At 38.4% G+C, this 27,259-nt stretch overlaps 1 protein-coding gene across 5 annotated transcripts in view; it reads left to right on the top strand.

Annotated features, from left to right (window-relative positions):
* Positions 1-27,259, top strand: part of HIVEP1 (HIVEP zinc finger 1) — a 181,496-nt gene that overhangs the window by 88,509 nt on the left and 65,728 nt on the right. For all 5 annotated transcript variants that reach the window (XM_074944877.1, XM_074944876.1, XM_074944879.1 and 2 more), the window contains one exon: positions 21,750-21,803. In XM_074944877.1, coding sequence (XP_074800978.1) covers positions 21,750-21,803 — 54 coding nt within the window. The remainder of the gene's footprint in view (positions 1-21,749; positions 21,804-27,259) is intronic.

The following is a 27,259-nucleotide window of genomic DNA, read 5'->3' as shown; positions in this document are numbered from 1 at the left end:
AATCCTCCCAACCCTTGCACCCTACTTCCTGGGGAAGGTTTGGTAAAAATCCTCACCAATTTGCATAGGTGACCACAGACCCAAACCCTTGGATCTTAGAACAATGATAAAACATTCAGTTTTCTTACAAGAAGACTTTTAATAGAAGTAAAGGAATCACCTCTGTAAAATCAGGATGGTAGCTACCTTACAGGGTAATTAGATTCAAAACATAGAGAATCCCTCTAGGCAAAACCTTAAGTTACAAAAAAGACACACAGACAGGAATAGTCATTCTATTCAGCACAGTTCTTTTCTCAGCCATTTAAAGAAATCATAATCTAACACATACCTAGCTAGATTACTTACTAAAAGTTCTAAGACTCCATTCCTGTTCTGTCCCTGGCAAAAGCAGCATACAAACAGACACAGACCCTTTGTTTCTCTCCCTCCTCCCAGCTTTTGAAAGTATCTTGTCCCTTATTGGTCATTTTGGTCAGGTGCCAGTGAGGTTACCTTTAGCTTCTTAACCCTTTACAGGTGAGAGGATTTTTCCTCTGGCCAGGAGGGATTTTAAAGGGGTTTACCCTTCCCTTTATATTTATGACATTCTTCCAAAACAGTTTTTGGGATGGGGATATGTAGTAATATTGCTGGGTATTTGCCTAAGAAACACAGATGCAGTAACACAATTTTTATTCAGTTTCCATGGGTTATAGCTCAGTTACATATGAGGCTTAGTTGAGATATTCTTGAAGTTTACTAATGCTGTCATAAGCTTCTGGAGGGAAGTAGGTGGATCGGTTATCTACTGGCTAGGTTCACTCCGATGCAAAGCTTTAGCTGCCTCAGTCAAGGAGACTCAACCCACAGGAAGATGGTTGGCAGATGTGCCCCTTCTGATAGAAGAGAAATTGACTAATAAGAGGTTGTTTATTGTTTTCCCCCTCTTCCATTGTTTGTATTTTTGTAATCAACCATACAATTTCAGGTCCCATTTTTAACCTGGAAACTTTAAGCAAAACTATATATGTGAATAGACCCATTCTTTTATGATGAAGAGAAAATGCTTCTGTTGGTGGTCAGGGAAACCAAACTTATCAACCAAGCTAGTAAGCAGTAAGGTACAGTATGTTCAGAAAGAGAGACAATTTTAAATCGAAATATTTGTAGAGGTTCTAAGGGAATGTTTATTAAAACATGAAGCTTAGTGGTACCCTAGTAAAAACCAAAAAAGCATATTTTAAAATGCTAGCCCCAGGACACTACACCATCTCTGTGTTTCCAGTTGTTTTAGTATAGTAGCTTATCATGATTTCCTCTCCCACTCACCATATTTTCTAGAAGTCTCTGTTCCAAAAATTAAGTATCTTACTGCAAATGAGTTTAATAAGTTGGATGCAAGTCTTTCTACTGTTCTGACCAAGAGTTGATTTGTGTAAATCTCTTTAAAGGACAGAAACCCTTTTGAAGACTTGGGCGTCCCTTGACACGCTCTTCGGCACATAACGGTTCAAGTGAGCTCCCTCCAGAGTTAATTGTTCATTTCCAAATGCAGTATGGAATAGGGTGCTTGTTTTTGTGGCAGCTTACTGTGGCTTTCTCCCATGCAGTCCTCACCAACCCCTCATCTTCAATCGGACTGAATGAAATTGAGCATGAATTTAAAAATAAAGGAAAAACAGGGTCTTGATGTGCAGGTTGCATAGCACCAGTATTTTATAGGTGTGTAAGATGATAGTTAATTCTCCTCCTAACTTGTAAGTTAATAAAGTAACTTTGTAATGAATGTTTTTCAGAAAGGAGTTGGGTTTTTTTTTTAAAGAAACAAAACGATACATGGTTCTCCCAAGAGATGTTTTACAAGGTTATATATAACGTGAAGTTAAAATTGGTAAAACGTGTGTGCATATATCTTTTCATGTGTCATGATGCCATGTTTGATTAGATTAGGAGTCTACTAAATATTTGTTAGATTGTTTGTTTTCAAATAATCATTTCATATTTGCTTTTTGACTTAGGTCCAGATTCTTAAATGTATATAGGCATTGCAACACCTAACTGACTTAGGAGCCTAAGGGTATGTCTACCGTTAAAAAGCTATAGCTGGCCTGTGTCAGCTGACTCGGGCTCTCTAGACTCAGGCTAAAAGGCTGTTTAATTGCAGTGTACACCATGGTTCAACAGCTCCTTAGCCCAATACCTGTGAACCAGAGTCAGCTGACATGGGCGAGCTGTGGGTTTTTAATTGCAGTGTTGACATACCCTAAGTCTCATTTTCAAAAGTGAAATAGGCATGTGAGAGCCTAAATCTCACTGTAAATTAATGGGATTGGGTCTCCTGAGCCAGTTAGGTGTAGCAAAGCTGATCACAGCAATGCCCAAATATATTTTAAATCTGGGTCTTTGTCAATAAAATACACTTAGTCTCATATAAAGACTAGTTTTACGTGAGAAACACAAAAGTTACCATTTATAGACATTTCAGTTTTTCTCTTCTGCCTTTCCATAGCTTGTTTTACAAACTCATGTTGTATTGTAGCTTACAGGTAATGGAAAAAGATTGCCAACAAAGGATCTAAGCTTTACCCCTTTTTATTGCTCTTCATTACAAACCTCATAGTCTGAAGAGTATTCTGGATCTGCCCTTCCTGTGCACTTACAGCTGATTAAAATCCAGAATGTAGCAACAATTTTGCTGAAAATAATAATTAAGAAGTTGTCTGACTTGGAAATCAGGCTTTGTTCAAAATCTGTTCAGAGTGCATTGTAAATTTTCCTTCCTTTATTCCTTTACCTGTCTTCTCCATGAACTCCTGCCCCACATGCAGACCTGTCATTGCAACATGTATGTTTTGTTGATCGTGATTAAAAACATTACATACTGTGTGCTTTCCCTTATTCCCTGTTACCAAACATGCATGACTTGCATCACTTCGAGGCTATACTATTTTTAATGGTCAAAGAGTTGAATTCTTTATCTCCTAGGCCTATAAGAATATGGAGTTGAAAATGTGTCGGTAGTAGACATTATTTATCTACTTAGCTTGGAGGGTAACCAGTTACTCTCAGGGATTTTCTTTAGCATACTTTCTAAAATATGTATTAAACTTTTTTTTTTCTGTTTTGTGTAGCTGCTTTAAAATTACCTGTTTCGATCACAGCAAATTCATCAGTTTTCCGATCAGTAATGACTTTATTAAAGAGCACAAAGTTTATACCCTACAAAAACAACGAGGAGTCCAGTGGCATCTTAAAAACTAACCGATTTATTAACCCACGAAAGCTTATGCCCAAATAAATCGGTTAGTCTTTAAGGTGACACTGGACTCCTCATTGCTTTTGTGGATACAGACTAACACGGCTACTCCTCTGATACTTTATACCCTACAATTAATAGTTGGTCATTTGTGCTGCTTGTTTTATGGGTTTAGTCAATTTATGAATTGTACTTATTTTAATACTTGTGATTGGTATTATCCACATTTAGTTATAAAGAATAACATTTACTAGTATTTACTACATCTTAGGTCTGTTGTACAGGTGAATAGGGAGAGTGAAAGTGGAACCTGTGAATTTATTCATTATTATAAGTAGAGAAGTCACATACAGCAATTACTTATTAGCCAGGAATCTTTATCAAAACGTTACAAAGATCCAATTCATGAACAATTACACCATTGTGATATCCCCCTGGGTGTGCACTATACCCTCTTTGGCTGTGTGAGTTGACTCCCTGCTGTTCACCCCAGCCTCTAGCATGCAAGCCACTCCCAGACATACACCAGAGTGCTATGCCCAGCCATTCTTGAATTACACATAGGGCAACACATATCACTGGTCCCAGCGTTGCACCCCAGAAATGTACCGTCTGGCACTCTTCAGTTACTTACTGAACAGTACAACCTCATAAAGTCCGTCAGTTTGCAAAGAACTTGATTATGCATCACCGTTTGTTAACCTGAGTAGATTCCCCAAACACTTCAGCCAAAAATACGCTGGTTTAGATTAAACATAAAACAGATTTTAAGTGAATAAGTGGTACTGGCATAGAAGATCAGAATTAGCTACAAAAGGAAACAAAATATAAAATTGCAAGCTAATTCCTAAACTTTACCATGCTAATAATTCTAAAAGCAAAAAAGAATTTCTTTCACCCAGCACTTCAGCAGCAGTTCTTGCTAACTAGAATGCGTTCTAGTCAGGACCCAGCCCCTCCCATAGCCTCAAAGGAGTTTCTTTGTCTTCCTGATCTTTCTTGCGTAAAGATGGGGGAGGAGAGGCAGGTGAAGTGATGATGTCACTGTCCCCTATTTATACTCTTCTTGCTTTCAGGCATAACTCTCCACCCAACTGGGGTGCCGTGCAGTCTGTAGTGTGTCTCAGGTGAATTGCAAATTGCTTGCTCACACCTTTTTGTCTACCTGAGGCTTGAGCCCTCTCTGGGGATGACATGCACGTCTTTTGTTTATAGGCCCTTCATTTTTTTTGAGAGATTAGTCTGTGGGCATTTCCCAGACTTACAACATGTTTCAGTAACAAGACATATAGCAAAATGTCATCACTTGCTATACATTGATGCACACATTTAAACAGGACAATGAGTTTCAGCAAATAATGACGTTTCAAATGATATCTCACAAGGCATACTTTGTACAAAATATCATAACGATATACAAGTGGCGAATATGGGAGTACAGGGCAGTGTTCCTTCTAATTTTTTACATCCATGTGCGGAATGAATTTTGTTATGTGCACCAATATGGAGGTGATGTGTGACATATCACCTTCATATTGGTGCACATAACAAAATTCATGTGGGAGGTGGGTGGGCTGAGGGATTCGCAGTGTGGGAGGGGGCTCAGGGCTGGGGCAGAGGGCTGGGATGCTGGGGGGGATGCGAGCTCTGTCTGGAGATGCAGGCTCTGGGGTGGGGCTGGGGATGAGGGATTTGGGGTTCAGGAGGGGGCTCAGAGCTGGGGCAGAGGATTGGGTGCAGGGGGTGAGAGCTCCGGCTAAGGGTGAAGGCTCTGGGGTGGGGCCAGGAATGAGAGGATTGGTGTGCAGAAGGGGGCCAGGGATGAGGGGTGTGGGGTACAGACTGCCCCAGGGCTGTGGTGTGGAGAGAGGACCCCCTACGGCCCTCTCTCGCTGCAGCAGCTCGGGGCTGGGGAGAGGCACCTCCCACCGGCCGTGGCAGCTCCAGTGGGGCTGGACCGAGGGAGGGGCTCCTCTCCCCCAGCTGCAGCAAGTCTTGGGCAGGTCCGTGCTGGGGCCACCGTGGAGGGGCGCCTCTCCCTGCCGTGGAGGTCCGCGCTGTGGGAGAGGCATCTCTCCCCGCTGCAACCCTGAGCCCCTCCATGGGGCTTAATAGGCAGCTGTGCAGCCGTACAGCTTAGAGGTAATTTAGGTACAGGTGTTATTTTGAGGTACAGTGTGTCACAACCATCACAGAGGATTTCACATTTGTAAATTGTTATATAAATTGTCTTTTCTGCTGTTTCCATAGCACCTACTGTAATGTTTGGCACAATACCAATAGTGAAATATGAATTATGTTGTGACACCTTGGTAATGAGTAGGGTATTAATGGGTCCTGTTTTTTCTAATCTTTTTTTTTAAACATCAAAGTATAAAGCAAATACATAGACAAATTGTGATGCAGAATAAAAGTACGATTGACCATAAAATATCTCTAATGGGATAGGTCAAAAACTGTTTCTAAGGTTGAAAGTCCTTTAGGGGGGAGAGAGAGGTGTCTTCCTGTAGGTTTATCTCCAAATATTCCAGATTTGGGGTTCATTTATTATAAAACACTTAAGTTCTGGTTGACACAGTACACAGTTTATTCCATTAGTAGTGTATCTTACAGGGTTCATGCAGTATGGCCTAACCCATGCAAATGAAGAGAGTGCAGTTAAATTCTCAAACCTGTCTGGTATGTATGGGAACAATTTCAGGGAGAAAATAGTAATGTGAGAAATACTACTCATTGGCTTAAAATTAAGAATGTGCTTAAATGTTTGCAGGATCAGGGCATGAAAGTAATCCATTTTTAACAGTGGATGTATGACTGCCTGGCCTCCTTTAATATGAAACTTTAAATCCTCTTTTTGTCAGAGGAAATCAGTATTTGTTTGAGACATGGTCCTGCTAGGTGCCAAGTACCCTGCAAGTTCAGCTTTCAATACCTACCTGAATTGGTGTTAACAGGTTAGTAGCTACTAGAGTTCAGTTTCTGGCATTTCTTTTAAAAAGATAAAATGACTTTATAGTTGTTTGCTCCTTGAAAGACTGCTGATGTGCTTTGAATATAGGAGTGAATTTTCTTAATACAATTTTATTTGTCTTTATCTTTGAGCGAGCAGCAGTACAGGACTTCTCCCTTATGCCTCTAATCTCATCTAAGCATGTATGCCAAAATGTTTCCCTTCCATTCCCAAGGCAGTAATTTGGGAAGCATCTGGCTAAGTTAGATGATTTAGGGTAATCAACGCACAACTTTCCTGCTGATTTCCATTTTCCCTGATTAATTCTCCTCCTCCCCCTATGAGCAGCATTTTCCATTTGGAGCTGGAATGCCACTGAAGCTATGTTGCCAAAGAATATTTGAGAATATTTAAGTCTGTACCACTGCACTTTCCATCCTCTGTAAACATCTGACAGAATTTCCTTATTAAGAGCTCCATATTGCCTAGAGATTGCCTGGGTTGCTACACGTCTCACACAGTATTCTTTTACTCAGCATTTAAGTTTTATCTTAAAAATTGACATCTGAAATCTAATTTCAGGTTTAATAGGCTCAGATCTGTCAAGTTTTATTCACTGTGACCCTGATCCTCTGAGCTGCTGAGCAGTGCCTGAGAAGGTGGTGATCACTACACACAGCTCCTTTGACTTGAAACTGAACGGGCTGAGGGCACTCAACAGGTCGCAGGAGACTTTTACACCAAATTGCTGGTAGTTTTTAAAACTTAAAAAAAAAATTAAAATAAGTTGTAAAATCAACTTTGAGCCTAATTTGCCAGTTTTAGTTTAAACAAAACTAATTTGTTGCAGCTATAGGAATAGAGCAAAAACTAGGGGTGGCTATTGGATAAATCTAGTTAGAAAGGCTAATCCCATGTTCACATCTCGAATTTTAACAAAGCAGTAATGTATCCTTGTGGTTTTATTTCATTTTGTGCTCAGATAGTTTCCTAAATCTTTTTCTACTGGCCAACTCATATCACTTTTCACCATTCACAAAAATGTGCACATTTTGTATTGAATACAGTGCCGAATTTATTGACCATGGGAACAACTGAGAAATCTCCGTGTTCATTTTTAATTCAGCTAGCCCTGGGTCTTAGTAGGGTGGTGGTGGTTAGTTTTTCAAAGGCTTTTCAATTTTATCAATTCCACCTTTCTTGTAATTTACCTTTGTCACAAATGATATTTACATTTCATGGAATATGAAATGAATATGAGACAAAATAAAGAATTAATATGAAAAAGATCAACTTGGAAAGGCAAAATTTTAATTAAATTAGGGCTATTAATTGCACTTAACTCATGCGATTAACTCAAAAAATTAATCGCGATTAAAAAAAGTAATTGCAATTAATCGCAGTTTTAATTGCACTGTTAAATAATAGAATACCAATTGAACTTTATTAAATGTTTTGGATGTTTGTCTACATTTTCATACGTATTATATTCTGTGTAGTAAGTGAAATCAAAGTGTATATTGTTTTTGCTTACAAATATTTGCACTGTAAAAATGATAAAAAAGATAGTATTTTTCAGTTCACCTCATACAAGTACTGTAGTGCAGTCTCTTTATCGTGAAAGTGCAGCTTACAAATGTAGATTTTTTTTATTTGTTACATGACTGCACTCAAAAACAAAACAATGTAAAACTTCAGAGCCTACAAGTCTACTCAGTCCTACTTCTTGTTCAGCCAATTGCTAAGACAAATAAGTTTGTATACACTTAAGGGAGATAATGCTGCCCACTTCTTATTTACCATGTCACCTGAAAGTGAGAAAAGGCATTTACATGGCACTTTTGTAGCCGGCATTGCAAGTTACTTACGTGCCAGATACGCTGAACATTCGTATGCCCCTTCATGCTTCAACCACCATTCCAGAGGACATACTTCCATGCTGATGATGCCCATTCAAAAAATAAGCGTTAATTCAATTTCTGACTGAACTCCTTGGGGCAGAATTGTATGTCCCCTGCTCTGTTTTACCCACTTTTTGCCATATATTTCCTGTTATAACAGTCTCGGATGATGACCCAGCACATTGCTCATTTTAAGAACACTTTCACTGCAGATTTGACAAAAGGCAAAGAAGGTACCAATGTGAGATTTCTAAAGATAGCTATGGCACTCGACCCAAGGTTTAAGAATCTGAAGTGCCTTCCAAAATCTGAGAGGGATGAGGGATAGAGCATGCTTTCAGAAGTCTTAAAAGAGCAACACTCTGATGCGGAAATTACGGAACCAGAACCACCAAAAAAGAAAATCAACCTTCTGATGGTGGCATCTGACTCAGATGATGAAAATGAACATGCTTGGGTCCACACTGCTTTGGATCGTTATCAAGCAGAACCCGTCATCAGCATGGACCCATGTCCCCTGGCATGGTGGTTGAAACATGAAAGGACATGTGAATCTTTAGCGCATCTGGCACCTAAATATCTTGCGACAACGGTGCCAAGAGAATGCCTTTTCTTGCTTTCAGGCGACATTGTAAACAAGAAGCGGGCAGCATTATCTCCTGCAAATATAAACAAATTTGTTTGTCTGAGCAATTGGCTGAACAAGAAGTAGGACTGAGTGGACTTGCAGGCTCTAAAATTTTACATTGTTTTATTTTTGAATGCAGGGGGGGTTTTGTACATAATTTGACATTTGTAAGTTCAACTCTCATGATAAAGAGATTGCACTACAGTACTTGTATGAGGTGAATTGAAAAATACTATTTCTTTTGTTTTTTACCGTGCAAATACTTGTAATCAAAAATAAATATAAAGTGAGCACTGTATACTTTGTATTCTGTGTTGTAAATAAATTCAGTATATTTGAAAATGTAGAAAACATCCAAAATATTTAAATAGAATACCATTTATTTAAATATGTATTATAGATTAACAGTGCAATTAATTGCACAGTTAATTTTTTTAATCGCTTGACAGCCCTATTAGTTATACAAAATAGCGCTGTTTTCCAGTATGAACTGTATCTCCATTAATGGGCTTTGCTGGCAAAACCTTTTCAGTGTAGGCTATCCCTCAGTGTCTCTCCTGCAGGGTCTCCCCCTCAGCAGCTGCTGATCACTCACATGTCCCCATCCTCCCGAGGCAGGTTTTTTTTTTTTTTTTTTTTTTTTTTTTTTAACAGTTTAGTGTCCTTTGATCTTAGGCCCCAGCCTTGGAAAAATATAAACTTGTTAACCTATGTAGAGGCAGGCAGATAGGTGCATCCCAATCAAGAAGCCAACTGTTCTCTTAATGACCCTTGAAATATTTCCTCCCCCCATATTTTATCTTTAGTAATTGATTAGTTTCCTTCTTGTTCTTTTTAAAAGCCCCTTTTAAAATCAAATCCATGTAGTTAGAATAATATTAATCAAGTAAACTGAGGTACATATCATAAAAAAGAAAAATACTGATACCTCCACAGCTTGCCTGCAGTATATCCCCTGCCATAGACCAGTGCTAATGATACCTTGTCATTCCATGAATTGGCAAAGAAATCGCCATCCTTTGCTTACTTCAACCATTCCCTGTCAGAATCTGGAATGGATACCTGTGTTTTTTCTCTGATTTCTTCAAATTTAACTTGAAAAACTTGCCCGTTATGGTTGCATTTATTTTTTGTTTACCTTTTTCATACTGTTTCTATATTGTTCCTTTTTAAAAAATCCTATATTGAGTTATAGAGAGAGAGAGCATATAAAGCACAAATTAAATGTTGAATAGTGACTCCACCAACAACTTACATAATTAAGAACATGTTAGCTATAATGATCATTCAGCTCTATGTATATAGGTAACATTTGGCTTTCTGTATAGAATATCAGCATAGCTGTGTAGTAATTATCTCAGTATTTTGTTGATTAGAAACTCTGCAAGTGCAGACACTATCGCTATCTTTATTTGTACTTGGTTATATAATTGAAATAGCTATAAATAAACAATAATTGTCTTGTGTCACAGGTAATATCTGAGGTAAACAAAGTAATGCCTTGCTTTTTGGAGCTACTGGGATAGTTATTATCCTTCAGTGTAATGAAAACTAAAGATATTACATAATATACTTACTCATACAATGTAAAAAGATGCCTTCATCAGATGATTCAGCTGGTGATCATTCACCTTCTTTACTTCTGAGTGGTTTGCTTGATAGTTACTGTGGGTTTTGGCTGTCCCCACAGATTAGTAAAAGATACTTAATTCTTTGAGTTTGTTTGTTTTTTATTTTTCTAACCTAGGGGTGCTAGTAGTCCTCACCCAAGGATCTATCTATCTTTGTCAGCCTATTTTTGAGCAAGTTTAATAATTAATTCAAATAGTATCAATATAAGATAACATTCTGGAGGTGATTACATTCATAGTGTGGAGGATTGACTTTGACCTGATTTTTGAAACACATATAATTTATGTATAAGTCCCATTGAGCTATGTGTAGTTCAAAAGCTTGTCTCGTTCACCAACACAAGTTGGGTCCAATAAAAGCACCTCCCTCACCTTGTGTCTTATGCTTAAAGTAACACACAGATGATCGTAAGATTGGAGCCTTTGTGTATTACGTTTAATATATACACAGTTATGGCACTGAATTTTTCACTAATGTGGTATGTATGTTCACTGCTTATGTACATTTAGTCTGAAAATTATAAAGCATGTTGTTTAACATAATCAACCCTCTTTTTTAAAAAATTCAAAGCACTTCTTAAAATAAAAATGAGTGAGAAGGTTATTTTATTTTTTACCTTTTGTGTTTTATGTTGAATCTTTTTAAAAAATTATTTTAATTTTTAAATGACAAATAATAATTTAGGACATTGATAGTGTTCAAAGTCAACAGTAAGAAAAAGGTTTATGAAAATTTCCCTGAAACAAAACTTTTTTGTCTGATAAGTCACTGATCAAATAGATAATGGCTGGTAGAATACTTTACACCTAAAGAAATAACTTAAACTCAAAAAATTAATACTTAAACATTTATAATAGGTAGTTCCAGCAATTAAACCTTCTCTGAATCTGCCTTCCACTTTTTAGGATCAAAATATATTGTCTCATTTGTAAGAACTTTTTTTTTCATTCTGTGTTGCTGCGTGAAGGATCCACATGGTGAGAGACAACTGACTGTACAGGGGAAATGGTGAAATTGACAATATACAAAAGTGATGTCCCTTCACAAACTGGAAAAATAGGGGCAATTTTTGTCCCATGTAGTCTTTTAGTTACAATAATCATGGATGTTACTTGTAGCACTATTAGGTAAAGCACTTTCAGACAGAAGTTTGACTTTAAATTATTTAATACATGTTCTTATACTGTGCTCATCAATATAGTACGAGTACCTTTCAGTCATGCATTAAACTAACATCTGGCATGCATTAATTCTGCTTTTATCTTCTCCCCGGGGGAGAAGTATATGCTGTGAAGTGTCTTGTTTTGATAGGGCTTTGTTTGTTTGGGGGTCTGTGTTATGGACCATATATTTTTCTTTTAATATGCATGTTGCTATGTTAGAGAAAACAAGGTTGAAGAAGTGTGTCTTGCACTTGGATGTGCTGAAGTTTGTGATGGAGCAAGTTCATGTAAGATCGAAAGATGTTTGATAACATCATTTTTGTGACTTTTTATTGCTAATTGTCTATTTCACAGGGTTGGATTCTGTGGCAGGAAGGTAGTGGTGGGAGGTTTGGACCAACAAAACAATCTTCAGTACAAGGGATTTATAGCTCTGCCAGGTACTACACCTACTCGCTCATAGCTTAACTTGCTCCTTTACACGCCTCACCACGTCCAAGTGCAAGACTCACTTCTTCAACCTTGCCTTCTCTAACATAGCAACATGCATATTATAAAAAATAACCCCCCTCAAATCCCCTCCCCCAAAACAAACACACAATCCTATCAAAACAAGACACTTCACTGCGCACACTTCTCCCCCTGGGGAGAGGATAAGAGTACAAATAACATATGCCAGATATTAGTTTAATAGATAATTGGAAGGTGCTCGTACTATGTTGATGAGCATGGTATAAGAACATATACAGAATAGAATATAAGTGACTTTCAAGGAAAATACCGTATATATCTGAAGATGGCAGTTCTCTCTGTGATACAGTGTAAAGTTTTAGCTGTAGCCTGTGCTGCTGAAGAAAGAATCTGACATGGAACGATCCTTATGATGCTTGTCAAATAAAGATGGCTTTATTAGAAAATCAGGTTATTTTTAATAACATAAATCTGAGATGTAAAATGGTATTTATTGCCTAGGTAGTGATGTTTAATGAAAATACTGCGTAATGAATACAATTGAAAGTTTCAGTTAACTCATCTGAATCTCCTTGCTGTACTAATGTGTGATTGACTTGATACTTCCAGTTGTAACGTGTGGGTATATCTCACAGGTGCTCAAACACTATGTGATGAGGGAATATAAAAGCCTTGGTTGATGGGCAGATGGATGTTATCTTACAAAATTTAGGAGAGAATTCTGAGGATCAAGTAATCCATACTGTATGTAATCGTTTTCTAAACTGTGTTTTACAAATGACAGCTGTGGAATTGAATAAAAATGCAGCAGAAATAGTAGTTCACTAGTGAAACACATTTTAAGAGGGTACTGTATCCAGTTCCCTAAAGCGAGAAGAAAATCAGATGTATTTGTTAGCAGGATTATTCTGGTCAAAGCAGTGATCGTGAAATGGTTTTTTGTTTTGTTTTTTGTTTTACTAGAGTCAAGATAAGTAGGTCTAGAAGGAGCTAAATGTTTTCTCCTGGCAATGATATAAGAGCTGATGCTGCTATTGCCTGCGCAGATTTAAATATAGTTTTTGTATCTTGATATTGGTGGTGTACTTTTACTACAATGTGATTAAAATAAGGAGAGGTACCAGTGAAGAGTAAAAATCTATAAGAGGCCAGTCCTGGGGTGTGTCTTCTCAAGGGGAACCAGGACCCAAGCACTCACCTAAATCTGTGGGTGAGAGGGAAAAACAGCAGAGTTACCAGGACAAAGCCATTCCTTGGAAGTAGTAGAGAATTCCCTTGCTGGTGCCAGAACTGCACGGCAGCTTAGAGACTTAGGTGGAGTCTCCCTGCCCCCAATACCTTTAGAACACTTGTGTGCCAGTGGTGTTATCAGACTGCATTGGACTATTTGATTCCGGGTGTTCTTTTCTGTCTGCCCTTTTTTTTCTCCAGCTTACTCCTGCCTCTCTCCATTATTGCAAGCTGCAGGTCTTTTACTGCAGTATAGATTTACCCTATGTTTTCTAATGTGGCTTGGCTAAATATAAATGTATATATCTAGGAACAAAGAATGTAGGCCGTCCTTATAGGACAGAAGGCACTATCCTGGGAAGCTGAGATTCTGAAAAAGATTAGGGGTAATTTTGGATAATCAGCTGAACATGATCTCCCATTGTGACACTGTGGTCAAAAGGAGTAATGCAATCCTTGGATACCAAAACAAGGAAATCTCAAGTAGCAGTAAAGAGGTTATTTTACCTCTGTGTTTGACGCTGGTGGGACCGCTGCTGGAATACTGTGTACAGTTCTGGTGTCCACAATTCAAGAAGAATATTGATAAACTAGAGAGAGTTCATAGAAGAGCCATGAAAATGATTAAAGGATTAGAAAACATGCATCATAGCAATAGATTCAAGGAGCTCAATCTATTTAGTATAACAGAAAGAAGGTTAAGGTGTGACTTCATCACAGTTTATAAGTATCTAAATGGGAAACAAATATTTGATGATGGGCTATTCAGTCTAGTAGAGAAAGGTATAAGATGATGCAATGGCTGGAAGTTGAACCTAGAAAAATTCAGACAAATTAAGGTGTACATTAAGAGTAATTAACGATTGGAACAACTTACTAAGTTCATGGTGGGTATAAATCAAGATTGGATGTTTTTTCTAGAAGATCTGCTCTAGGAATTACTTTGGGAAAGTTCTGTGGACTGTTTCTTACATCAGGTCAGACTAGAATCTATGAAAATGACAATAATTTAATGTTATTTAGTAAGTTATTTTTAGTACACCTGATGCTTTTCTAAAGAAAAATAGGGAAGAAGTATTTATAACTTTTGTGCAGAGCTTGGAAAATATATTATGTAATCTAATTCCAGAAACCTTCACAGTAAACCAATTATTCCTGTAATTGAAAAAGCAGAATATATTATTTTATCAGACACATCCTGAGGCCATGTCTACAGATGGAAAAATGTGTTAGCTAGCACATTTTAACTAATTTGATGCTAAATACAACTTAGTTTCTGGTGTTGACAGAAGCAACACGTTACCTAGTAGTGGTTAGTGGTAGGAATCCCGCTTCGGGTAAAATCATATGTAACATCATGTTTCATTAAAATGTGTTAGCTAATACATTTTTAAACACAATGCAGTTTTGCAGTATAGACAAGAACTAATGGTTGTAAATGTGTAAAAGATACAGTGTGGTGTACAGTTTTGTCATTAAGGGGGCTTAATTCCTCTCACACTTATCTGTCAGATCTGTTTTAGAATTAGTGCCATGATTACGCCACTGCCACAACACAGCTACAATGATCTAACTCTGCTGCTGTAGTACCGTAGTGTAGACTCTTTTTACATTGATGGAAGAGGACTTTCCATCAGTGTAGGTAATCTGCTCCTCTGAGAGGCAATAGCTAGCTTGACAGAAGAATCCTTTAGTTGACCTAGCTGCGTCTACCCTGGGGTTAGGTTGACCTAAGCATGGTGCTCAGGGCATGGAATTTTTTACAGCCCTGTGCAATGTAGCTAGGCTGACATACGTTTTAGGTGTAGACTAGGCCTTAGAGTGTAAAATCCTTGAGGCGGGGTACATATCTTGTTCAATTTTATAAAGTGCTATGAACATTTGAAGTGTTCTGTACATGATTAGTAAAGGTATCTGTCTGATAAGGATTGCTGCAAACATGTAATACTCAATGAAATGTTTAGTAAATTAGACCCATGCTAATCCATACACCTCAGGTACAAACAAATTTGGAAGCGTCTCATTCTCACTTCTCAGCAAAGATTTAGAAAGAGTGCTGTAGTAAAGTCTTATGAAGTATGAAAATTAAATCTTAAAAATAATTAAAATTGTAATTACGATTTAAAAATTAAACCGCACTTGTCAAATATGTGATGGAAGTAAATTTAGTGATGCACTATTCTTGCTTGTTTGGCCACTCTGTTCACAATTTCAGAATCAGAGGGGTAGCCGTGTTAGTCTGTATCCACAAAAACAAGGAGTCCGGTGGCACCTTAAAGACTAACAGATTTATCTGAGCATAAGCTTTCATGGAGGTTCACTTCTGAAGTGGTTTTTTACCCACAAAAGCTAGTGCCCAAATAAATCTGTTAGTTTTTAAGGTGCCACTGGACTCCTCGTAGTATTTCAGAATGGCTCTGTTATTAGTACAATATTGAAGTTTTTCTAAGTTCAGAATGCTTGAAACTCATCTGTATTGATGCATATATTGCAAAGAAATACTTGTATGCAATAGTTATAGTAATTTATTGAATAGCATGACTTGCAGGAAGCGAAAGAAATTTCGTGGCTGCATACAAAATGTGTAGTTGCCTAGTTATTATTTCCATTATCAGCTTCTCATTACTTAGCATAACAGACTATGCTAGAAGTGGTTAGAAATTTCTGTGGGCACTTGTTATAGTTTATTTGAAAAAAGGAAAACAGAATGCACTTGAGCTGAAAGTACTTTCTTAAGAATCTTCCTGAAGATCTAAGTAGAAGGCTTCCATAATATTTACATAATTGATTTTATTCTGTATACTATTATTAGACAGAAAATATCATATTGCCTCTGTGTAAATCCATGGTACGTCCACATCTTGAATCCTGAGTGCAGATGTGGTCACCCCATCTCAAAAAAGATATATTGGAATTGGAAAAAAGTTCAGAAAAGGGCAACAAAAATGATTAGCGGTATGGAATGGCTTCCGTATGAAACACTGGAATGCGTTACCTAGGGAGGTGATGGAATCTCCTTCCTTAGAAGTTTTTAAGGTCAGGCTTGACAAAGCCCTGGCTGGGATGATTTAGTTGGGGATTGGTCCTGCTTTGAGCAGGGTCTTGGACTAGCTGACCTCCTGAGGTCCCTTCCAACCCCGATATTCTATGATTCTATGATTACTAATCTAAATGTATGAATTTACTGTAACTAAGTGTGATATACTGAAGTTGTAAATTGTTTGAGATAAAACTGTAGCTCTTAATGTATTCAAATATACATTTAGATGGCAAACCTGCTAAATTATCTGAAGAAAGGCAAACATGTCTTATGTGTATATGTCAAAATGTTTGGGGAAATGAGGTGGATATCCCACTTACAGTTTTGGTTTGCTAAGTAGCATCTTAGGAATCTTAAAGATTATCTGGTTCACAAATACCAGTCAGGGCTGGAAGAATGTAGACAATGTTCATTCCCAGATTACCTGTGAATCCCAGTGATGTAATATACTTTAAAAGGTGTAGTATAGATGTTAATAAAATATCTTAGTGCTTCAACCGTTAAGTACATAAGAGCATAAGAGTGGCCATGCTGGGTCAGACCGCAGGTCCATCTAACCCAGTATCCTGTCTTCTGACAGTGGCCAATGCCAGGTGCCCCAGAGGGAATGAACAGAACAGGTAATTATCAAGCGATCCATTCCCTGTTGCCTATTCCTCGCTTCTGACATACAGAGGCTAGGGACACCATCCCTGCCCATCCTGGCTAATAGCCATTGGTGGACCTATCCTCCATGAACTTACCTAGTTCTTTTTTGAACCCTGTTAATCTTGGCCTTCACAACATCCTCTGGCAAGGAATTCCACAGGTTAACTATGCGTTGTGTGAAAAAATACTTCCTTTTGTTTGTTTTAAACATGCTGCCTATTAATTTCATTTGGTGATGCCTAGTTCTTGTGTTATGAGGAATAAATAACACTTCCTTATTTACTTTCTCCACACCAGTCATGATTTTATAGACCTCTATCATATCCCGACTTAGTCGTTGTCTTTTCCAAGCTAAAAAGTCCCAGTCTTATTAATCTCTCCGCATACGGAAGCCGTTCCATACCCCTAATCATTTTTTTTGCCCTTTTCTGAACTTTTTTCCAATTCCAGTATATCTTTTTTGATATGGGGTGACCACATCTGCACTCAGGATTCAAGATGTGGACGTACCATGGATTGACACAGAGGCAATATGATATTTTCTGTCTTATTATCTATCCCTGTCTTAATGATTCCCAACATTGTTTGCTTTTTTGACTGCCGCTGCACATTGAGTGGACTTTTTCAGAGAACTGCCCACAGTGACTCCAAGATCTCTTTCTTGAGTGGTAACAGCTAATTTAGACCCCATCATTTTATACGTATTGTTGGGATTATGTTTTCCAATGGGCATCCCTTTGCATTTATCAACATTGAATTTCATTGCCCATTTTGTTGCCCAGTCACCCAGTTTTGAGAGATCCTTTTGTAGCTCTTCACAATCTGCCTGGGACTTAACTATCTTGAGTAGTTTTTAAGTAATTAAAGAAGAATGTCAGAGGGGTTGTATTTCTCTCTCCCATGAAAGCAGTCGTGAAAGGGGTGTATAAAAACTGCACATTTGATGCTTCATATTTTATATTTTTTTAGTAATTGTCTTTGACAGGCCTTTTCCCAGGGGAAATTTTTTTTTAAAAAGAGTACATTTCAGTTATGTCCAGCTCTGAGAAGATATAAGTGTATAAAGTCTGCATTGTATAAAGTCAGTCAGCATGACTAGATACGTGAACAACTCCTTAATGCTGCCTCTTGCAATGGATTCATCATTGGGGGTCTGATGGTGCAAGCTGCTGACAAACCTTAACTCTCATTCGACGGAGACACTCAGCACCTCACAGGATCAGGCCCACTATACAAATTACTACATGTTGGTTTGGTTTTGAGACCATCTTTTATATGTAATGTACTTAATTTTTGCATATCTACAAGCGTCTAATAAGTACAATATAGGCTTCCAAATTGCTGTTTTCTGGTTTGCTAATGTTAATGGTAAGCAACTAATCACAACTAAACAAATAACAAATTTTAAATAAGACTTTCTGCTGCAGGCTGTGGGTCACATCCTGCTCCCACTGAAGTCAATGACAAAAACCCATTGACCTAAGGAGGAGTTCACCCACAGGACTACAGTTGTAGACTTTTTCAGCTGTTTAATTAGATATAAATTTGGGGGGGTCAGTCCTTTAAATATGCACGAGCTGTCCCATTGCATTGCCTGGGACTGTTTACAGGAGTGATGTTATCACAAGTGTAAATGTTTGAAAGATTGGGCCTCTGTGCACGTAGTGAATATAAATCCTCTCGCTTCTTAATTTTGAGACTTAAAAGTACAAGATAGAATAATGACCCAACACTCTCTCAAACCTTGGGTGAAAGGCCAGTCCTTGCCTACAGACAGCCCCCCAACCTGAAGCGAATACTCACCAACAACCACATACCACACAACAGAACCACTAACCCAGGAACCTATCCTTGCAACAAAGCCCGTTGCCAACTGTGCCCACATATCTATTCAGGGAACACCATCACAGGGCCTAACAACATCAGCCACACTATCAGAGGCTCGTTCACCTGCACATCCACCAATGTGATATATGCCATCATGTGCCAGCAATGCCCCTCTGCCATGTACATTGGTCAAACTGGACAGTCTCTACGTAAAAGAATAAATGGACACAAATCAGATGTTAAGAATTATAACATTCATAAACCAGTCGGAGAACACTTCAGTCTCTCTGGTCACGCAATCACAGACATGAGGGTCGCTATCTTAAAGCAAAAAAACTTCAAATCCAGACTCCAGCGAGAAACTGCTGAATTGGAATTCATTTGCAAATTGGATACTATTAATTTGGGCTTGAATAGAGACTGGGAGTGGCTAAGTCATTATGCAAGGTAGCCTAACCCCCCCCCCCCCCAAGACGTTCTGGTTAAACTTGGATTATTGCTGTGCACATTGTAAGATGAGCTATTGCCAGCAGGAGAGTGAGTTTGTGTGTGTGGTTTTTGGAGGGGGGTGTGTGTGTGGGGGGGGGGTGGCGGTGGTGAGAAAACCTGGATTAGTGCTGGAAATGACCCACCTTGATTATCATGCGCATTATAAAGAGAGGTTTCAAAGAGGGATGGGCTATTACCAGCAGGAGAGTGAGTTTGTATGTGTGTCTGTGGGGGGGGCGGGGGGAAGGGTGAGAAAACCTGGATTTGTGCTGGAAATGGCCCTCCCTTGATGATCACTTTAGACAAGCTGTTACGAGCAGGACAGTGGGGTGGGAGGAAGTTTTGTTTCATGGTCTCTGTGTGTATATAATGTCTTCTGCAGTTTCCACAATATGCTATGCATCCGATGAAGTGAGCTGTAGCTCACGAAAGCTCATGCTCAAATAAACTGGTTAGTCTCTAAGGTGCCACAAGTACTCCTTTTCTTTTTTCTTTTTACGAATACAGACTAACACGGCTGTTACTCTGAAACTTGGACAGCACTTACTCTCCGAACCCATAAAAGAGTATTTATATTATAGTTCTCTTCCTTGAATTTTTTTCAGATTTTTTTTTTAAAAATTGAAAAATAACTGCAGGCTGTTATGTCAGTTATTTACAAATAGTGCCAATGAGCCAAACCCTAACAAATCTTTATGGTGTGTTATTGTTTTGTCTCTCAGATATTAGGAAAGACAGTAAGAAGGCAGAGTCTGTCATGGGAAAAGTTCACTAGGGGATATATTATGGTGGACCCTTACATAGCCTCACACTGGGTAGTGGGAGGAGGTAAGGCCAGCCAGTTCCTGTTCTCCTGAGAGTACACTAGCTACCACCAAGATGCTCCCCACCAGGAACAACTTACCTGAAAGAGGGTGGGGAGTATGCAGAGCTAAGGTTTCATTCCTCCAGTGTGCAAATCAGGAGATCTAAGTATACTACACCCTTTAAATGCACTTCACCAGTACAGCCAGAGCGCTTCAGAGATTCCCCTGCAGCAGTGCAGTTCTGCATTACCATCAACTCTGGGCTGTCCAATGGGACTTGGGCTCCTAAATCACTTAGGTCCTTTTGAAAAATTTGCTTTGTATCTAAATGCTATAACCTGAACTCAGGTCTTGGTAGGGAAGTAAAACCTGAACTGGTTCATATCTTCAGTCACTTTGTTTTTTAAAGTGTTTGCATAGGAATGTCAAAGTTTACCCGTGTGTGTGTGTGTGTTGTTTCATATTTGGGGATATTAAATTTAAAAAACAAACTCACTCCCTAAGATGTTATATGCATCTTTAAGATTGACTTAGAATGCATGGAAAAGATACTACATCCCAGAGGTAGAAAAACTGAGATTAACTTCCACAGTAGTATGTCTTATTTAAGATGAGACTGAGGTATAGTTATACCGAGAGCTGAAGTCTTTGAACTTGATTGGGTTCATGCGATCTTCCTTGGGAAGAGATCTGTGTGCAGATTCCCTGCTTCCTTGTGGAGTACAGGCTCAGCTACTTCTACAGCAGCATTCCCTACCACCACCTCTTTTCCCACAGAGCACGTGGAGGACTGTTTGGAGGACCATAGGTCTGTACGTGGGGAAGCTGGGCAGGGGAATTTGTGTCTTCCTCCACCTGCACATCCACCAGAGTTCAGTACAAAAAGAAATACATCTCAAGGTTGTATTCGTTTCCCACTACTCCCCATCCCTGCTTGCGTGCACACATGGTGAGGTGTCATGGTACAGATGCCCACTGCAGAAGCCTTGCCACTGTGGCTCCATTGGATCCCTTGGTAGGGGTGGATTGCTGGGAGCACAGGTTCTCTGCACAGATGGACCTCCTGCTGGTCCGTGGGTTATGTAGGACAGTTCCATAGTTGGATAAACCATACACACCTGATGGAACAATTTCCGTCCCTTTGCCTCGTCCTTGGGCTTTACCATGGGGAAGCGCAGTTGGGCCTTTTGATTCTACCCACATCAGTATTTATGGAAAAACAAATACTGTTTGTGATTTATATTACCATAATTCTTAATGCTGTAATAACATTGTAACGTTTTAACAGCACTTGATGTTTTCTAAGTTGAGTTAAAAAATGTATATGTCAGTAATTCACATTAATACCTATTGTATGTAGTCCATTGGACTACATGAGTTACTGCAGATAATGTGAACATATTGTGATTTACTTATCAACTGCATATTCCATAACAATGCTTTTATTCCTTTGCTACTTATTTTGTGTATGTGAATGTATCAGTAGCAATTTAGTAAATGTAGGTGCTAACACAACACAGTAAGATTTTACTTGGCAATATTACTGTAATGTATTGTGTGACTTACACAACATATTTATTTACATGTAAATCATATATTGCCCATAAATGTAAATGAGATTATCCAACAAAGTAGCTAGCATATTAACACAAGCAGATATTTTCAAGAAATGACTTTTTTATAACTTTATTTCATATTTTAATATGATGTATTTTTTCTTAAACAGACAAAATTGAAGAAGCACAAAAAGAACTTAATGAGACAGAAGACCAGCAGAAAGGTAAAAAAGCAAAAACAATGTATGGCAAAGCTGATCAAAGCCTTTTGTAGTCTGTGGAAAGTCTCCCTTTGATTTTGCTGGGCTTAGGGATAAGCCAATAGAATGCATGACTGTAGAGCAAATGCTGTGCTAACACCCAGTCTTGCTAACAAGCACTTGCTTAAATTTAACCTCTTGAGTCGTCCCACTGACTTTGGCTGCTGAGGTGAATAAAGTTAGGTCTGTACTGACATTTCAGCTCATACTAGAGGTTAATTGATTATTAATAACTATCTTCTATCTTTGATGATCAACCTGTGATTGGTTTATATGGATTATGAGAGGACACTTACCAGTTATTTTAACATACAGATGACTTCTGACAGATGAAATCTGTGTAGCAGAGACACGTGGTGACTAGTGGTAGTGGTCATATAAGGTTGGCTGACAGCAGTAGCATAGGAGATTGGTGCTTTGTGGCAAATATTAAAGTCATTCTTCTCCTCCTTGATAGTATGTTTGAAGTGTTATCTGACATGTTGCAGATGGTGGACAGTTTGGTGAATCTTTGATGTTGCCTGGAACAGAGTTGCTTATTTTTTTTTTTAATACGAGTTTCATAATTTTTTACAGATAATAGTTTCAGACTTTACTGATAGCCCATCCTCAAAATAGAGATTACATTTGCCGACATCACAGAGGTGGTGTTGTATCCTAACTAAGTTTGCAAAGTACAGGGTCAATTAGTGGAAGAAATGAAAACTTTTAGTATGAAGAGAAGCAACCAAAGGGTCCTTTTAGGAAAAGTTGGATGCAATCTTTTGTTGTTCTGCATCTTCAGGGCATTGACATTTCACCTAATATTTGTAAAGGGTGAATAAAACAAAAATAAATGATTAAATGATAAAATCATCAGGCTTAAAGCTGCTGTGCTATATTTGAGTATCCTTTGCAAATTTAGAGACTCTTCCATTTCCTCAAATCAGACTTGATACTAAACTTTAACCACTTCTGGCACATTCTTATTTAGTAGATCCTAGATCCCTGTGCATCTTCAGATCAGATTATAACTGCTTATTTAGGTGATAAAACCAGATATTTTTTATTATTGTCAATCTTGCAGTCTAAAACTAGTACAGCTCTGGGAGAGTAGGCTAGGCATAATCAACCAAAATGTTAACTATGTTCAGGACTATGCATGCAGCCGGCATAGTTGAAATTATGCGCCTGGTTACACCTGTGCAGCCCCATTGAAGGCAATAGGGTTGCCAAGGTATAACAGAGAGTACAATTTGAAGATGTGGTTACAGAGGTTCAAGTGATGACAACATTTGACCTTCAAAATCTACTGTTAGTAATGACTTGACTTTCAGCTCTTAGGCCAAGTTTATGAGACTGGCAGTTACAGAATTTAATATGGAAATAATTGAGACAATAAGTGGAGAACCATCTGTTACCATTTTTAATGAAGTCTCTTTACAGAGTAGAAATGCACTTTTTCTCTTAGAAAAATTATTTATTTTATGTTTTGTTTGTATGTTGTACTTGGTGAACCAGTTGCTAGTATGACCTAGATTCTGATGGATATCATTTGAAGAAGCAATCAAATTCTTCAGGATATTTGAAAGATTGAAAAGAATATTTGTATAAAATTGAAAAAGTAATTTAAAATACGGACACTTTCATATAATGTTGATGAAACAAAGTAAAATATACACAAATTCACCTAAAGTATATGTGTTTCTTTCCTTCTTTCAGTTCTTTTGTATCTAAATTACCAAATGGTCTTTTCAGTTTAGAGATTCTTTAGATAAGTGTCTTTCCTATTTAAAATAAATAGGGTAATAAATTCCACAAACTTACAAGCCAACTACTGTTTGGTAATATTGTAATTTACATACCCCGCTTGGAGAGGAAAATGTTTTCATGAGGTTATTAGACATACTGTTTTTTCAGCTGGCGGTAATTGGCCAGTGATCAGATTTATAAATGACGGGGGGTGTGTGTGTGTGTGTGTAAAGAGCCACAAGAAGAGTTTGTGCTAAATACAGCTTTTTTCACTCGGTAAAGTAGTGAAAATAAGAAGAAAATTGTAATAGATCTTTCTTTATCAAAGACAGGGAGAAAAATAAAGAAGCAGAATAGCAATATTTATAGACATACTTCTCTACCTATGGACCCTTACATGTTCACAGCATGTCCCCACTCTTCCTATCATCTCTCATTACCTATAGAAAAGTCAGCCCCTATCTCTGGTTGACCCATAATACCAGCCCCTATTGCCATCTTGTTAAATTTCAAACAAGAACATTTATGTTTCCTCTTATGTGGCCTTTCTCACTTGGAGGAGCTCCCCATAACATCAGCAAAACTAACTCATTATCTTCCTTCAAAGCACTTCTTAAAACCTTTCTTTGCCATGAGCTGTACGACAACGGTTAGGCTGCTGTTGTGTCGAGATCACTGCCTGTCAAGCTGACCAATATTATCTCATTGTTTCCTTGTACTCTGCCGTGGGTCTGTCTGTCTATCCACCTGTTACATCTTGTGTTACACTTAGATTGTAAGCTCTTGGGATCAGAGACCATATTTCTGTTCTGTTTGTACAGTGCTTAGTACAATGGGGTCCTAGTACATGACCGAGGCTCCTAGATATTAAGATGATAATTTTAATAATATTTAGAATAAAGCTACAACTGGAAAACCAAGACTTTTTAATTTACAAATATCTTGGACCTGATTACGTTTCATATACATGAGAGAAGAAACAGTTTGACCATTCTTAATTCAAATGAAAAAACATATTAATTTATGCAATACATTGAACTCCAGTGTAACTTAGGAAGGGAAGGTTGCTGTCATAACTGAAGCACCGGACTTTGTCAGGTTCTGATAATACAGGTTCATCACAGTCATACTGTGTGTCCTAGGACAAGTCACTACTTCTCCGTCTCCATCTGTAAAATGGAAATAATAGTAATAATATCTGCCTCATAGGATACTGTGAGCCTTAATTCGTTAATGTTTGGTAAGTGTTTTCAAATCCTTAGATTAAAAGAGCTAAAGTAGTACAAAGTGTTTGTTGCTAATCACTAGCAAGAAAGCACATAGTGAATACAGATATTGTCAGCATATCCAGACACCATTCCACTCTTACATACTAAGCTAACTCTTCAGTGAATGAATTTTGAACATTGAAAAGTAGACCCTGAAAAGTCAGTGGCTAAAATTCTTAGTGTTCCATTCTTCTTTCCCTTCCCTTGTGTGCATTAAGGTCTGAATTGGCTCCAGCAGCAAAATTGTGAATTAAGGTGCATTAGAAATGTCTGCTTTAGGAATATTTGCATAGAGTGTTCAGTCAGGTCTAACATAAGTTGTCGTGAACTCAAGTAGTTCATGTACAACATACTATAGAGTCTGCTTCATTCTGGTAAAGTACCATGTAAAATGCGTGTAGTTTGATTTTGCTTTCCCAAAATAAAACATTTTAAAAAAGAAAAGAAATCCTACCATAATGGGGAGGGAGGAAGAAGAACTGATCATATTTCAGTAACCAGTAAGGTGTTCAGTAAGGGCTTTAATTTGTGATGTCCTGCAATCCTCAATCTTGTCACCTCTCTTGTTCAGTTCATGTATAAAGTCACTGCGTGAAATCATGGAAAGATAGAGTGCCATTAATAGCAATATCTCTTCATCACTCATAAACTGTGCTATATGCCCACTGTCCCAATGCCTGAGAAAAACAGGGACCTAGGATGACAGAGGGATGGCTCAAGATAAAATCTGGAAAGATGGAAGTGATGATGATAGGCAAATTAAAGCATTTTGATGATCTACCATGATATGACCTCACCCTCCACAGAAGCTGTTTACCCTGAGGTTTTAGTACAGTCTTTTTGGACTCCTCACTACTTTTGGATACTCAGTAATAGTAGTAGCCAAAAGTGCCTTCTTTTTATCTTATACTTGCTGGAGACTATGCCCTTGCCTCTGGAAGAGGACCTACTCACTGTGATCCATGCTTTCATTACATTCATTTTGTATTTGTAGGTTAGCTTCACAACCATAAAGAATACAAGCTTACTTATTTTAAATGAAAGCTTAAATTCTTCAAAAATTGAAGGTTTAATTCCCATCCCACATTCACCATGCAAAGCTCTCATTTGGCAATGGGGGATTTTTTAAAGCCCTGAGTTAACCTATTTATTCTGTTTGCTTGCAACAGAGCTGCCTAGCTTTGAATTTCTAAATGCCTTTAAAGTGCAAACTAATAATCATTTGTGTAATTCTGTTGCATGTTTTCGTTGACTGGTTTCATAAAGTCTTTGGTCCTGTACATAATGAAAACATATATAAGTGGCTATTTAGTGATTCTGGGTACATCAGACTACAAGATTTTAAATCTATATGGGATATTTTTCTAAGATATAAAATATAGCACAAATAGGAGTTATGGGCTTGACACAGGAATTATCATGTTATGTAGGCTGTCAGACTAGATGATCATAACAGTCTCTTCTGGCATTATAATCTATGAATAGGTCTTTCCTTACAGCAGCAGGTAGAGTACAGACACTGTATGCCCACCTAGCATGGGTATAAATAGCAGCGTAGATGGTGCAGCAATGATTAGGGAATCAGAACCCTAGGGTATATACCCCATCAGACTCTGTGCATGCCCAAGCCATGCCTCCCATGTCTACAGTGCTGCTTTTAGCAGTGTGGTGTCCCACTGCTTGAGCCTTTGCCCACTGCCTCTTCCCTGCCCAGCTGCGCACCATAGTGAGTGTGGACACCGCCTGCCTTTCACTGTGGCGTATAGCTGCACGTACCCTACATGTGGCCACAAGTGTAGACGAGGCCTATGGTTTTGAGTAACTCAAAATGGAGTGAGCAGACGTGTTAGACATCTGTTTGCTGCTGCTGAGAGTAAGTGTGACTTACTGGGGGGTAGAGGGTGTCTTTTCATTTTTAAAGCTCTTTATAAACTTATTCCTGCTCCCATTGAAATAAAGTAAAAAACTCCCATTGACTTCAGTGGGAGTAGGATTAGGCCTTACTCCTCACTCCCTGACTCCTCTGTTGGGTAGCTAAGTAAGTCTCAATATTCTCATTTTACAGATGGGAGGTGGTCAATTTCCCTAGGACAGAGTGGGAAGAGGTATTAGAGCTCGGTGTAACCAGGTATACAAACCCCACGCCAGGCAAGAATGGATTAAATAGCATCTTTGGGTTCAGGAAGCCCCCTCCCCCCACCCTACGGCACCTGTGAGGCATGCCACTGTGCCAAAAGGTGACCCTGCTGGAGGGCCAAGACACAAGACAACAGGGGACAACAAGCGGATCTGGTCAGCAGGACTACAGGGGAAAAAAATATGCAACTTTGCTCCTAGCCACAACGCGGTGTACCAGCTGGTGAATTTGTTTGCCATACTGGGCTTGAAACTCAGCCGTTCCTGGCTCCCAAGTCTGCTTGG

This window comes from Natator depressus, chromosome 2 (assembly GCF_965152275.1).
Source record: "Natator depressus isolate rNatDep1 chromosome 2, rNatDep2.hap1, whole genome shotgun sequence".
NCBI lineage: Eukaryota > Metazoa > Chordata > Testudines > Cheloniidae > Natator > Natator depressus.
The sequence above is the reverse complement of the archived record's forward strand: the minus strand, read 5'-3'. Positions and strand labels throughout refer to the sequence as shown.